At 35.8% G+C, this 16,576-nt stretch overlaps 1 protein-coding gene across 6 annotated transcripts in view; it reads left to right on the top strand.

Moving 5' to 3' along the window:
• The window catches only part of LOC101744693 (IQ motif and SEC7 domain-containing protein 1), a 246,308-nt gene that overhangs the window by 122,262 nt on the left and 107,470 nt on the right, over positions 1-16,576 (top strand). For 4 of the 6 annotated variants that reach the window (XM_021346151.3, XM_062676490.1, XM_012697759.4 and 1 more), the window contains exon 3: positions 4,880-5,225. In XM_021346151.3, coding sequence (XP_021201826.1) covers positions 5,077-5,225 — 149 coding nt within the window. In that variant the 5' untranslated portion in view covers positions 4,880-5,076. Of the gene's footprint in view, positions 1-4,879; positions 5,226-15,861; positions 16,478-16,576 lie in introns of those variants that run through there. The other 2 variants (XM_062676497.1, XM_038020937.2) reach the window with 2 other exon arrangements.

The following is a 16,576-nucleotide window of genomic DNA, read 5'->3' as shown; positions in this document are numbered from 1 at the left end:
TTGACGTTGTATAAGTAAATATATGGAATTACTCTTTATTCGTGGAAAGTAATGCCTTGATGTTTTTTTTACCTTTGCTGATAGCTTTAAGAGGCTATTTCAGCTTTACCCTAGCTTGTAGGTGAGCTCATGGGCTCAAACCGGAAGTGTTGCTAACACTGGCCCTAGCAAGAGCAGTGCTTCGCAGAATCTATCATCGGATCGGAAACACGACTCACTGAAAAGATCCGGCAAGAAACTCAATGGACTCTGTGTCTATGAGGCTGGTGTCATAAACAATTTGAAACATCGTACATCAACGGATTGAAAATCCTACGTCATAGCCGTGATGTCCAAATCGACTCTGGCATGGACAGTCCAGGTCAAACCTATTGTAATACTCATAGATGTTTGAACTATAAAATTTCAAGTATTCTTATTATTTAACTCTATTAAGAATCACATTAAAAACAAAAATACGAGTTTAACAGTAATAAGATTTTGAAGTCATAAAGATTAATTGTATCTGAAAAAATGAATTATATTGTATGATGCGTATGCGAATACGTACTCAACAAATGCTTACGATTGATTTCCACGGTGAAGGAATAGCATTGTGTAATAAAAATGAAACCCGCAAAATTATAATTTGCGTAATTACTGGTGGTAGGACCTCTTGTAAGTCCGCGCGGGTGGGTACCACCACCCTGTCTATTTCTGCCGTGAAGCAGTAATGCGTTTCGGTTTGAAGGGTGGGGCAGCCGTTGTGATACTTGAGATCTTAGAACTTATATCTCAAGGTGGGTGGCGCATTTACGTTGTAGATGTCTATGGGCTCCACTAACCACTTAACATCAGGTGGGCTGTGAGCTCGTCCACCGATCTAAGCAATAAAATAGAAAAATACTCCTGTGCATTTCGAAACGTTGTAAGCTATCTGTTTAATTAATGTTTTAGATAACTCCGTTCAGTTGATCGCTTATTGATAAGCGCCTCATTCCGTTACCGAAGGTTTATCCAAGCACAACACTTATTATAATTTCATTTTAAAAAGGTATTTTAGTGGTTAGCTCTTTAATTCCAAATTAGAGAATTCAGGTATGTTTCTTTATTTGTTTTTATATATGGCTTGCAGTAATGTTGCTACTTTCGTGCCACGTGCCGTGTATAGCTGAATTAAAAGTTAATGAACTCCAAAACAGTCTGTTATCTGTACATCGTCAAGCTAAGAATACACACAGTAAAATGAACCATAATAATAGCGACATCTGTTGTCGATTTTAAAAATAGTCTGTCGATCACCTGTGCGCCCGCGTGTTAATGTTTACAAACATTGAGTAGTTTTGCGATTATCCAATAACAGATGGCGGTAGTGAGCTTGAGTTTTTAAATAAACCCAAATGGTTTTAGAATTGTTCATTAGATTTTATACATAAAATAAGTTGGCCAATTGAATTTATTTATTTATTTGTCTGCTCAAATTACAATTACCTCCTAATGATCACCAATTTTTTTTTCATCAGAAAATATCACAAAAAGCAACTGTGTAAAAATACTAAAAATTCTTTTTTTTTATAATACTGCCATTTAAATTTAATATACATTTTTGAAGTGCATATCGTTCGCTTAAAATGTTCTTAAGTTTTTCTAAATGGGGTAATATCTCAATTTTAATTGCACGATACTCTATCTATGCCTGTTTAAGGCAATAATATGCGGAATTATAATGTTTTTGTTATGTGGTACGAGGCATACGATTTTTGACTTCAGCTATTTTTTAGATGAAAAGTCTGATAGGTGCGGACATGGGAAGGCAAATACGAACTAATTCCAATTGATGCGTGATATTTCGCTAATTCGTAATATCGACAGAGATGCTATAACTAAAATATATAAGTAGCCTAAAATATATATCTAAAACCACAATATCGTAACTCTACATAGTAAAAATTAGCGTTCTCGTTAATTATAGAAGTCACAAGATATGGATGATACTGGTTTTTAAAAGACATGTAAACAATCAGATTTATTTACACACAGATCCTATGATCTAAGTACCTACAATTTTATGATAATTAAAGTTAAACTCAAGGATCCAATCGAACAGTGAAATAGAACGTACTTTATCAATTTACATAGAATCAAACGGACAGAACTTACGAACTTTTGAAGCCGTCGTAGCCTAAAGGATAAGATGTCCGGTGCATTCATATCTAGCGATGCAACGGTGTTCGAATCCCGCAGGCGGGTACCAATTTTTCTAATGAAATACGTACTTAACAAATGTTCACGATTTACCTCCACGGTGAAGGAATAACATCGTGTAATAAAAATCAAACCCGCAAAATTACAATTTGCGTAATTACTCGTGGTAGGACCTCTTGTGAGTCCGCACGGGTAGGTACCACCGCCCCGCCTATTTCTGCCGTGAAGCAGTAATGCGTTTCGGTTTGAAGGGTGGGGCAGCCGTTGTAACTATACTTGAGACCTTAAAACTTATATCTCAAGGTGGGTGGCGCATTTACGTTGCAGATGTCTATGGGCTCCAGTAACCACTTAACATCAGGTGGGCTGTGAGCTCGCCACCTATCTAAGCAATAAAAAATGTGACATGTAAGAGCCCCTTTTCCGGACTGCCACATAAATATCCAACAATACATTTGATTTCTAATTCTTTTCTTTAATTACAATAAGTCTACAACTTGCGCCGTTCCGCCCGTTTATCACGGTGTCGCCAATTTAGCATAATGTCGTCTTTTAAACGCCATGTAATTGTGTGTTGATGGCGAAAATTTTCACGTACAACTACTGGCCTCTCTTTAATGATTTCATATTCATTGCAACTTGAGATGTACGTAACGTGTCTAATACCCATATTTATTTGTGGATCTTATAAGACTGAAAATACCGAACTGAACAGAATTCATCCATACTACCTTTTTTTTTTATTGCTCAGATGGGCGGACGAGCTCACAGCCCACCTGGTGTAAAGTGGTTACTGGAGCCCATAGACATATACAAAGTAAATGCGCCACCCACCTTGAGATATAAGTTCTAAGATCTCAGTATAGTTACAACGGCTGCCCCACCCTTCAAACCGAAACGCATTACTGCTTCACGGCAGAAATAGGCAGGGTGGTGGTACCTGCCCGCGCGGACTCAAGAGGCCGTACCATCAGTAAAACCTAGAACTACTGCGTTCATTTAAATCCTACCTAATCGTTGGTAATCTAAGTGGCTATTCGGATTTTACGCGGAGCGGTAGGTGAGCTCACGGGCTTAACCTGAGAGAATTGCTAGCCCTAGCCCTAGCTTTTGAAGAGCACCGATGTGCTTTTCGTGGGGTTGATGTCAATGCGCCACTTTCGGAACCACTGTCCTAAATTGGTGGCGGCGATTTGGAGTTTTCTATGCATGAACGACATCTTCCTACTCGAGTAGTAGATAGCCGTATCATCGGCGATGGGTTCATCAATAGTGCGTTTCCGAAGATCTTTTGTGCCACGTACCATCCGGCTCAGGAATGGACACCCCTTTACGTTGTTTCCCGAGCGCTATGACATGTTCTTCTTCAAACGAGCTTAGAGTACGCAGCGGTAGGCAGCGACTTAGCTGTGTTCTTCATCGGTAACCACTCACCATTAGGTGGGCCTACAAAGGCCATAAAGAATCTTATTCGGATCCTTATGATTTGAAGATGATCTTGTAAAGAAAATATTTGAAAAAAAAAAAGTTTTGTTTTAAAATAAAATAAAATGGTGGTTATAGAGTTGCAATTTTCTTTCAATTATAAAGATAATTGTTAAGAGTAACAAAAAATCGATCGGCTCGTAATTATTTCGCAAGTGCCGCAGTTCCCACCGGCTCTGTCATTTTTAATTAATTCTCGAGTATTCTTTGAAATTAAATTACCTATTTTCTTGGTTATGGAAATACATCGTTATAGGCATGTTGTTAATACTGCATTTAAAAAAAAATTAAATTTATATTAATCAAATTTAATTACAAACGCTTTTTTAACTTAGTCTCGAAGTTTTTTTTATTCATGCTTATTATATTCTTGGTAAAAAAAAAGTAAACAAAATTAGGTTTGTAGCACAAACAAATACGGGTGATACAAGAACAGTATTAGTTCATAGGTCATCTATATATATCTATACATATAAGTAAAATTGGAGTGTCTGTTTGTAATATTGAAATAACGGCTTTTTACTACATGCATATGAATACGGTACATACACCAAAATGACATTTTTTACAATTTTTGTCTGTCTGTCTGTTTGTTCCGGCTAATCTCTGGAACGGCTGGACCGATTTTGACGAGACTTACTTATATCACTGATAGGTAGTTGATGATATAAGGAGTAACAAAGGCTACTTTTTTTTAGACTAGCTTTGCCCCGCGGCGTTACCCGCGGTACGACAATAACCGCGGGTAACATCGCGGGACTCAGCTATCGATAATAAAATTTAATATTTCCGAAGCGAAGCGAGGGCGGGTCGCTAGTATTTAATATAATAACATTGGAACATACACTTCATATAAGTTTTTTGTAACTTATATTTCGTTTTGTATTTACGGAGCTCACAGATGAGCTGCCAACAAAGAGACAAAGAGAATAGCCGGCGAGGTCAAAGTATGACTAGATTATTACGAATATTCTTTTATCAATCGTTATTCAGCCAGAAAACAAACATGTACTAATAATAAATTCAATGTTTGTCCCGAAAACAGGGCGCAACCAGACCGTCTTTTGTTATTCAAAATACGAATGTTGTTGGATTCGTCAAATAACTTAATATGTTCTCCAATGTATGAACTGAATATTTCGACTTTTTATATCGACAAGACGGTTTCACATTACCATCCGACCTTTAACAGAATGATTTGTTGTTTCAGATGGCGACAATGTAGCCTGGATTTAATGACGGCGCCTTGAAAATCTCAGTGATCGATACAATTAATTCCAACCACAAAGGTTTCAATGTGCTTATGTTCGTTTTTTGAAATGAGCGAACGCGATTGGTCAGTTGTTTTTTTGTTTGCGAGTGATTAGTGATGTGTAGTGCCAATAGTGATTATCGATAGTCGTCAAGATGGCGACAATGGATCTCACAAACGAGGTGGTCCGCTTGAGGGTTGAACTCGAGAAGGTGTCGGCCGAACGCGACCTGCTCCTCTGCGAGGTTTCCAACTTGCGGCGGGAGTTGGAGATAAGCGAGCTGAAGCATTTGCAGGACGACAGGTGAGCGAAATATGCTTTTGTGAAAAAATGTTTTAAGTGACATAATAATCTCATGTACGGGCGGGTGTAGGTACATACCAACCGTTTCCCGGCAGACAAAGGATGCCTACGTCTTCTGTGTCCTTTGAAAAGCTCGACAGTCCGGGGACCTCGCGCGCCACATACTGTATGGTTCAAATACAAAAATTTAGAGATGAATCATTAAACTTATTCGTCTATACTAATATTACTTTACTATATAATTATAATTATTATTATTATTTATTTATTTATTTATAATATTATAAAGAGGAAAGATTTGTTTGTTTGTTTGTATTGAATAGGCTTCGAAACTACTGAACCGATTTAAAAAATTCTTTCACTGTTGGAAAGCTACGCTATCCCCGGTTGACATAGGCTATATTTATTACATTTTAAAAAAAATTAGGGATCCTTACTGAAACTCCAATAATGTAACCCATTGTGTAAAAAAATTATCTAAAATTCTTTACATCGCGTACGTTACTTCCCAAGCGAAGCCGGGGCGGGCCGCTAGTACAGAATAAGTAGAGACGAAAATTCTTTAGTTAACGAAAACTGCCTTACGGCAAATAAAAGTGTTATTTTAATATGGGATACCTATAAATAATATTTGTGACAATAAGCAATACGGCAAATAAAATTATGAATATATTGTGAAATATCTTTATGTATTTGTGACAGTAAACAAACTACATAATGAAACCTTCGGAACTTTTTGTATCGAGTTGTGTGAACTATAATAACTCACTGAGTTTCTCGCCGGATCTTCTCAGTGGGTCGCGATTCCGGTCCGGTCGTAGATTCTGCGAAGCACTGCTCTTGCTAGGGCTAGTGTTAGCAAATTCTCTCAGGTTGAGTCCGTGAGCTTACCTACCCGTCCGGGCGTAGCTGGGATAGCCTCTTAGGCTACCATCGAATAGTTAGGAAAAAAAAGAACTACATATTCTTGAAGACATAATTGAATCAAACTTAATAATTAAAATAAATAAATACGTAGCCGCTTACTTTATCTATACTAATACTAATATACTAATACTAATATAATATTATAAAGAGGAAAGATTTGTTTGTTTGTTTGTATTGAATAGGCTCCGAAACTACTGAACCGATTTGAAAAATTCTTTCACTGTTTGGAAGCTACGCTATTCCCGAGTGACATAGGCTATATATAATCTTTTTTGAAAAAAATTAGGGATCCTTACTAAACCCCAATAATGTAACACAAGGTGTAAAAAAATTACCTAAAATATTCTTTACATCGCGTGCCCTGCGAAAACTATTGATGATAGAATAAAATAATGTACTACGACTTTGTAGAACACAACTATTATAGTTATGCCGCAATAACTATTCTTTTATTTAAAAAATAAAACAACGTCAAATATCGTTGAAATTTTTGTTAAAGACCCGAGCGGGGCCGGAGCGGACCGCTAGTCTTCTATATATATAAATGAATTGCTGTTCGTTAGTCTCGCTAAAACTCGAGAACGGCTAAACCGATTTGGCTAATTTTGGTCTTGAATTATTTGTGGAAGTCCAGAGAAGGCTTAAAAGGTAGATAGATAAATATGAAAATGCTTGGAATTAAATATAATAAAAATAACAATTTTGTTTTTCCTTTTATGTGTCCCCTGTCGGACGGATTCCGTTTGTTTGTTTTAAGTTTATTTTATATAAAAGTTTAGGTCTTTTATTAATCGGTTAAGGCACCACGAAGTCTACCGGGTCAGCTAGTACTCAATAAAACGAATGAATGAAAATATTAAAATCGAACGGGAATCGAAGCAGGACAGTCATTAACTTGACTAACGAGTAAGTCAAGGCGTTAAATAAAGCAGAATAGTAAGAGTCTATTTCACTTTGAAGGCTTATTTGATTTTACTAATCCGACAACATTACGCATGTTTTTTATTTCTTCAAATATGCAGACGAGCGCTCGGCTTCATTGTTATTAGGTATTGCCCCCACCCATCTTATGGATAGCATTTCGCTTATTCAACGAAAACAAAAATTATTATTAGTATACTAACAATATTTTGAAAAATAGTAAATACATTATTACAAGAGACTTCTACGTTAACTGCGTCTATTTGCATGTCTGATGTGAACATTATTTGTTAAGACATACGTTTTACAAAAACATATCTCAGACAAATATGGAATAATATTAATGCCCGCTAGCTCTCATGCTAAGCGCGCCAACACGCGTCAGTATTATGCCCGTTGTCGGGGGAGAAGCTTCCGACGCCTATGACGTAAGAAGGTCCTTGCTCTGAAAGGATCCTCTTGTGCGGGCAACACCGCCAACCCGCTGAACTATAATGTAGCTGACTTAATGAGCTTCGTATACTTTCGAAAGCTTTTACTTCGAGTTAGTTTTTGTGTAATTTGATTGGGTGTAATTAAATTGTTTTAGGTATTTCTTTGTAGGCAAACAATGAAATATTTGATACTGATGATACATGAGATTTACTAGCACGAATAGGTACTCGGATTCTTTTTTTACGTTTCCATTAGAAAGATATAGTGCAGATACAGAAGTATACCTAGTATATCGTATAGTGCATCGAGTGGTCAATATTTCAAACTAGACCCCACCTTCAGCAATGAAGAGACCGACTCAGAAGACAGACGAAGAAGATTAGAGAGATGGGACAATTATTTATATACAATTGAAGACATGAGCGGATGAAGGAGATATGATACAATTTCTTAATTTTGGAAAACGGGCAACACACTTTTGTTACTTGTACTTTTTCTTCTTACATAACTCTTGCATCACATGCAGTTTCTAAAAATAGCCTTTAAACCCGAAGTTTTGAGGTCTAATACGGCTTATAGGCACATAACACCTTTATTCAATGTAAAAACTCAAAAATCTTAAAACTGATACTTAGCCCATTCATCCACTCATGTCTTCAATTAAGTCTGCACGATTCTGTGTTGTTATCGCACTGCACGACGTGTTGTCCAAGGGATCCGGTGAGCATTCCACACCACGTGGGCTATAAGCTCATTAACCCACCAATGCCATAAATCAAAACGAGCCTACGCTACGTTACTTCATTATTATGCTCGTAGGTGGGTTAAAACCTCTTGACGTCACGACTTCCGAACTTCGGTGTAGCGATGGGATCTGTTTCCATATGGTTGAACGGCTATGAACTGATCTTGTATAAATATACCTATGTGTTCGACCACATTAACTATCGAAATTATGAACTGGAATAGTAACTGAAGCAAAATGTGAATTTTGATTCAAGATATAAAAAGATCAACATATCTATCTATCTATATATTATTATATAAAAATGGATTGCTGTTCGTTAGTCTTGCTAAAACTCGAGAACAGCTGGACTGATTTGGCTAATTTTGGTCTTGAATTATTTGTGGAAGTCCAGAGAAGGTTTAAAAGGTAGATATATATGAAAATGCTAAAAATTAAATAAAAATAACAATTTTCTTTTTCCTTTGATGTCCCCCGTCGGAAGGATTCCTTTTGTTTGTTTTAGTTTATTATAGTAGTTTTTTTTATACAAAAGCTTAGGTCTTTTGTTTATCGACTGAGGCACTACGAAGTCTGCCGGGTCAGCTAGTATTATTATATAAATATGAAAGGTTTTGTTTGTGTATTTGTTGAATACGCCTTTCAACAGTTGAATATTATAATACCTTGAAAAATTCGCTTACATAAATAGAGAAAGGTCGAACTAATAAAACGAAGCGTGTTAAAAAATCTTCCAACTCCGCCCCCGTGTGTTTCCGAAATTTTAAACGCCGGCAAATACAAAGAAAATATCGTTTCAACATATGAAAACATGAGTACCTACTAGTTGTTTGCGATATGTTTTTTTTTGTTCGTTTAAATCCCGAAACTGAACTTGATCATCAATGAAATAAAAATTGGACATGTGTTTTTTTTATATCTGGAAGTAAAAATGTATTTAGCTAACAGATTGCGTGCGTATATAGATCTTAGTCGTCATGATAATGGTCTTATCGTTGCCGCCGCTGTCTACTCCCCGAATCCTGATCACGCAGGAGCAAGTCACCGTCGTCGCCCTAGACACATCCTTACGGATCCATCAGATCCAATAACTCTTGCATTAGATACCTTCAGCTCTAACAGCAGCAGGCTGAGGAACCCCGGTAACCGTACTCGTCGAACTCGACAAAGAGGTCGACGTGCAACCTAACCCATGCATCACCTCGCTGAGTTTCTCGCCGGATCTTCTCAACGGGTCGCGATTCCGATCCGGTAGCAGATTCATTCGCGAAGCAGTTGCTCTTGAGTTGTTAGGTCTCCTTCGGAGGCGCTCGGGCAGCTGTTAGCAAATCCCACCCCTTCTGGCTGAGCCTTTGCTCGCCCACCTATCCTGGTGAAACTGGAAAGGCCTCCGGGCCAACAGTAAATCTTCATAAAAAAAAGATCTTAGTTTAAAATAAAGACGTGACTTCGTAGGTGAAATAAACCAAATTCTATCATTTGGCTGGTTTTTTGTTATCGTTTGTTTTATGGGTTGTTTATTTTTATGAAAAAAAAAAAAATCCGCCGTCGATGCAACAAAAAAAAAACTCATTTTCTCTTCTTTGCGATTTGATCTTAAAATAAGTTATGCGAACCGCTAAAGTACGTGTCGCAAACATAAATATGTTTCGGATAACCCAGATACAGAGAAACATTGTATGTGTGTTGGCGTATATTTAAGGATCAGTCGCACCAATTTTTGGATCTTGCATCGCAGCCGTTACAAATTATGGTTATTATTTATATCTATGAATTGTCACACATGCAAGACATTTTAGCATACGCCATTAAATATTTAATTTTATCAATTTATAATTTCGTTTCTTATATTATTAAGTAAGTATATTATAAAACGTAACGTCCATAATTCAATAGTCCGCGTCGAACATGACGACTACCTACTACAGTCATCATATCAAATACAACATATTTGTGTAAATACTATACTATAAACACAAACAAGTACTTACCCAGAAAACAGTTTTGAACACGCCTGTAAAAATTTGACAATCGTTCACGAAAGAATTAAACAAATCTAGTAAAATGATAAACAAATCTCAAAAATACATTTAGAGAGAACATTAACTGAATAATTATGTGTAGGGTTCCGTAGGTAGGGCGGTTCATGTTAAAAAAACATTGCGGATTAAAAACAATCTGGAAGAGTAATTTTTGAAAACTAATTTACTCTCGCCTCATTCTCGTATGGTATTACATACACCTTTTTTTATCGCTCAGTTTCACGTACAAAAAGCCACCTCAATTTATTTATTTTCCAGGAACTCATCGCTTTGTCATACCTTTGGAAATATGTTTTTGGTCCTAATAGTCTTCCAGTTAAAAGTTCAGATAAAAACATCTTGCAGTAAAACTTGTACTGCTGACGTCCATGTGTCACTATGACAATATATCAGGCTCATATATCATATTGTATCAAAGGCTATTAGGACGAAAAGAACGGATAGGATAAAATTAGAAGGGTTTCGTTTTTTTTTGTCATTTGATTGCAGAACCCTAAAAATTTCGACACATGTATGTATTGAAAGTCTCATCATTTTGGGCTTTGACCTTAACCCGGTATTAGCAATGCCATTAGCGTTATTGGTAAATGCATTGGTAATATGTTAATGGGTAGTTTTAACTTATGAGTTTCATTGGTAAAAGTCATCAATTTTGTTGGTGTTTTTTTTTAATCATTTTCCAATAAAGTATGAAGGTTTGTGTTTTAGTTCATAATGATTTTTTTATTGCTGAGATAGGTGAACGAGCTTAGAGCTCCACCCTTCAAACCGAAACATATTAATGCTTCACGGCAGAAATAGATAGGGTGGTGGAAACTACCCGTGCGGCCTCACAAGACCCCTACCACCAATTCTGTCATTTTTTTCGGGTTTTAAACAAATTCAGACCAAAAAATAAATTAATTTAAACGCGAATGTTTCAATTTAGTTATTGAAACGAACAAAAAAAGAAATATTTTATGCAAAACAAACATTAAATCCGAATTCGGACTAGAAGCGTTCTGAATAATATATCGAGGGAGCGCGTTATTTTAAGTCGTGCGGTTTAATCGCGCGGGTCGCGGCCCTGGTTCGCTTGTCAGGTTAAGGGAACAGCCTCCGGGGAATGTTAGAACGATTCGAGTACCACAAACGCTCTGGGAGGTCACTCTGACATTTCAATTTTAACATTTCCTTCATAATAAATTGCTTGTGAACTTGCTAAAGAGCTACATCATAATTAATTAAACGCCCTGAAACTTCTCTGTCTCTTTTCGTCGCGATGTTTCGTTCACATTGCAAATTGTGTGAAAGTAATTCGTGTAATAATATCAGATAGATTATAACACGTTTTTATTAGTTTTTAATGTTTTATTATGCAAGAGAAATTTGGAACATCATTATCGGCTTGAAATTGGCACACTCATTAAGGAGCGATGATAGTACAATAATTTTATAACTTCGCTCTGATATCCTGTATCAATTGGATATAAAATATGAAATTCATTACTGGTTCGGTTTGCTATTAAAATCTGTTTTTTTTTGAGTTCTGAAACTAGTTATATTGTATTTTATTAGTTATTTTTCTTATGTTGATAAATTTGTATTTTTAATGACAATATATAACTTTAAATCTCAAACAGTTCAGATAAAATTTCGTAAAAAAAAATTATCTGTTTTTATTTTATGTTTGCTTAAATAAATAAATGATGACTGATTAGTCAATAATCAGTTTTGATTCCTTTCCTTTCATTGATAATCATTAAATATTTCGTAAACAGCTATGTAAATTCATATTAGTTTAAAATGAAAATTCAAGGTGACATGGTCTGCAATCAGGACATAATTATTTAAAACACATGACACAATCATCAAAGATTGTGGCTACAATGAAAATGCTAAAGTACTTAATAACGGGTTTTCTGCGTAAATTATTGAATTTCTGACCTTTTGAATATTCGATGGTATTAGTGACGAAAAACCTACAAACTTAGCTCAAGGTTTATTTAAGATTGTTCATTTAATGCTATTAATATTTCATCGAGCTGACGGCCCAAACAGTGTTAAATCGTTGCTACGACATGCCACTCTAAACTTTATTGTGCATGTGTAGGATAGTAATAGCTTTACCACGGAAACTCACCGAAATCTATAGCGGTGGAAATAGTTGGCGGTACGTTCCGTCCCTAACTCTTAGACGAAGGTCCGAAATACTTCTGATGCACAAAAATCACACCTACGTAAAGTAGTCTTCCTTGAAAGAAGAGTCCCTGAGACGTATTCGAGTAGCACTAAATTTCATTCAGGCCTGCCAAATGACCGAGGCTATAAATACCGCCGAGGACAGGAAGACGTGGGGAAGCATTGTGCATCGAGTGGTCCACATTTCAAATTAGACACGACCTTCAGCAATGAAGAGACCGACTCAGAAGAAGAAATTTCATTCAATGGAACCTCCGATTAATTCACGGCCGGCAGACTAAAAAAATGATAACTAGAAAGCTAGAGTTAAGAAAAGTAGTCGCTTCGAGTGGTCTAGCTTGAATATCCCAAATAAAAAATATTGAACCAAAATCCTTCCGTAGCCGGCGATTTAAGTTTTTTTAACTAGTCTCAGAATGAATACACGATATTTGTATAAAAACGATTTTATTACCAAATTAAATCTTAATATATATAAATTACGTGTCACACTGTTTGTCCGCGATGGACACCTAAACCACTGAACCGATTTTAACTTTTTTTTTTTTAAATATGTATTTTGTTCCAACTTAGGCCATAGGATGGTTTTTATTTGGATTAATGGTCGCAATATTTATTAATTAGCAATAAAATGATTTCTTATCTTGATTATTGTTATTAATTGTAAGTTTCATAAGTGTAAAACAGATGGTACCTTAAATCAGTTTTTACAGACAATTATAATACTGTCTGACATTAATATCTCATAGATGGCGCTGTGTTAAAAATACCAACGATTCACATAGCTACAATTTAATGACATAAACACCACGTGTTACTGAGGCTAAAGTATAAGTGAAATTTGTTTCGTAGTAAACGCAATACAGTGAAATCCAATTGTTCTTAATTTGTTCATTTTTGGTATTAGCATAGCCGGCCACGTGAAACGAAAACCTTAGCCACAGCAACGTGTGGCCGGGTCTGCTAGTAATACGATATTTTTGGCGTAATATAATGATTTCGGGAAGCGTACCGTGAAATGTTTCGTCCATAGCCTTATCTGATAAGCTTACATATTTCGTTTCGACCGACATTGACCTCATTATCGCTTCAATAATATCTTGCTTGGTGTCAAAATTTAACCAAATTCGATCGGACCATATGATTGATAAACAACTGTCTGAGCCAAAAAATAATTTCAGCCAGTCCCATCAATTAATGTATAAAGGTTGAATTCAATTGCACAAATGTATTCTTTGCTTGTAACATATTGTCGTTTATCGGATTAGGGACATGGATAGTTTTTTTTTTCAAAATTGCCGCGCATATATAGAACATGTGGACGAAAGAAACTTCATTACGTGTGACGTCATTAGAAATCCGAGTACGCGGCAAACTAACCGTAGAATATTACATTTACAAAACAATCACGATTGGCCACGTATGAGATAACATGTTGCGATCATTGTTTATGATATGTTTTGTTTAGTAAATTAAAATAATTTTTTTTTTTTCAATCCACAGATATGATGATCGTTTTTATCTAATATTTGATTATTTTGTTTTTAATGACTGGTTGCCTATTGTTATTTGTCATTTATCCCTTTGCCTTTATTTAGCCTTTTATACGTATTTCAGCGAAAATTTCCAACACGGTACTATAAAGAAACAATAACTTATTAGTTTAAAAAATTAATTAATATCGAATACAGTGCTTTTCAGTCCTTTCTTTTTTTCTTTTTTACTGCCTGTACCGATAGCCTTGAGAGGCTATTTCAGCTTCTCCTTGACGTGTAACTGAGCTCACGGGGTTCAAACCGGGTGTGTTGCTATCGCTGGCCCTAGCAAGAGCAAGCAGTGCTTCGCAGAATCTACCACCGGATCGGAAACGCGACCCACTGAAAAGATCCGGCGAGAAACTCAGTGGGCTGCGTCAATGGGTTAATTTACTCGCCGAGCCCTTCGTCGCAAGCGACGGGTTCAGCGAGGACATTCCGCATTAGTTTGAATAAATACTGTACATATATGTAAATCAAGGTTTTGTTTTTAATCAATCTTATAGCAGGTAAGCGTTATTTTGCAGTATTCTATTTTCAATATTAAACGAAGGTAATTCTTGACCATACGCATGAAAAGTCACCTGTTTTTCTAGTTCATTGAACTTCGATTTCTTGCGTGTATGCTGACTTATCAATTGGCCGACGAACAACATTAGGTACAAACTAGCTAAAGTAGGCCACGATTTACTGTCGTTTTGTTTGAAATTAAAAATAATTTTTCTATTCGAATCGAATTTTGTTAATAATTTAACATATTTTTCAGTTTTCACCAATTTGGAACCAAAATCAGCTGTTGCAAGCAAGTTGCTGCTTAGCATTTATCAGCTATCTGGCAGTGAAAGTTAGATCGAAATTTATTAAGCCCTTTCGGAGATTAATCGTAACAAAACACACACAACAACAACAATACACACTCACAAAAAATAAAAATATTAAAATGCCGAGTATATGTATCTTTTCATATGCATAGTAAAAAGCTGTAAATTACAAACCGACAAATTAATTATTTAGGTACATAACCTTCTCTTTACCTACATAGGCTCAATGCATATTTAAACGAAATAGAATACAACAGTATCATTATTATTTTTTAAATTCTAAATTCCTTTCGTTTTAACAAATTACAATAATATAAACATTAAAATAATGACGTATCTTACCGCGTGTTACGACATTCTTCAAACGAGAAGGTTTTATTGCAGGCAGTGAGTGATGTTGTTGAAATTAATTTGACAATAAGCTCATTTTTCATCTGCTACGTTGCAGTATACAGTTAAAAGACTAATCGCAGGCTGCTTATTGAATTCAAATCTAGTACATATAAGTTGAACAATCTCGATCTTCTCAGTGGGTCGCGTTTCCGATCCGGCGGTAGATTCTGCGAAGCACGGCTCTTGCTAGGGTTAGTGTTTTTTTTTTATTACTTAGATGGTTGGACGAGCTCACAGCTGGTTTTAAGTGGTTACTGGAGCCCATAGACATCTTAAACGTAAATGCGCCACCCACCTTGAGATATAAGTCCTAAGGTCTCAGTATAGTGACAACAGCTGTCTCACCCTTCAAACCGAAACTCATTACTGCTTCACGGCAGAAATAGGCGGGGTGGTGGTACCTACCCGTGTGCACTAACAAAAGGCCCTACCACTAGTAATAAATGTTAGCAACGTCGTCAGGTTTGAGCCCCATCAACTCACCTACTAGTTAAGGCTACGCTGAAGCGGTCTCACAAGACTATCAGCTTAGGTAGGAAAGAAAAAAAAAAGCGATGCACCGTGATAAAGTAAACGCCCACCGCTCTGGTGACGCGTTCTGTGTCCACCCACATTAGCATATAGTGGATCGCTTCTGTTCAATTAACATTTGCGCGAAGTGTTTTAAAAAAACAAAAAAAAAACCGTCATGAGTTTCTATCCGTATATCCAAGAAACTTGCTTTTAAATAAAAAAAAATAAAAAATAACGTAAGAGATCCATGTGTGCATAAATTGGTTTCTTACATTCTGTGAAATATCAAAGTCGGAATATAATAAATCGTCTGATTGTTTTACATAATAAAAATATAATATGGACGCCTTTTCGACGTTTGATATTCGAATAAAGTTAAAAATAAATTGCATATTTGCGTATTTGATAATAAAAATATTGTGAATATTCATTGTGCACAGATTTTCTTGGACATATATAGATATCTATTTAATTTTAGCAAATATGTGATAGACACAGTATGTTAATTAATCACTAATTTTAATAAGACTTCTGTTAGAATTCCTCTTTTAATTGTTTTAATAAAATCAATTTATTTTTGTTACTTTTTATCGAGTAAATAGTTTTTTTTAATAATTCGGTACTTAAATGAAAAATTTATTACAACAGTTTGATGATTACGTACGATGTTGTTGACGAAAAAGAAAATGAAATCGCCGTATTTTTGTTTGTTGGAGGGATGCCAGTGTTCTTATAACAGGTGAGTCTTAAAGATGTAACAGTACCTTTATAAGTTTTCGCAATTCGTATAGATTAATATCACTTTTACGGTCTTATGGCGAATATGAAACCCAAGTCA

The sequence above is a fragment of the Bombyx mori genome, chromosome 27, assembly GCF_030269925.1.
Source record: "Bombyx mori chromosome 27, ASM3026992v2".
In the NCBI taxonomy this organism is placed as follows: Eukaryota; Metazoa; Arthropoda; class Insecta; order Lepidoptera; family Bombycidae; genus Bombyx; species Bombyx mori.
This window is presented reverse-complemented; position numbering and strand designations above follow the sequence as displayed.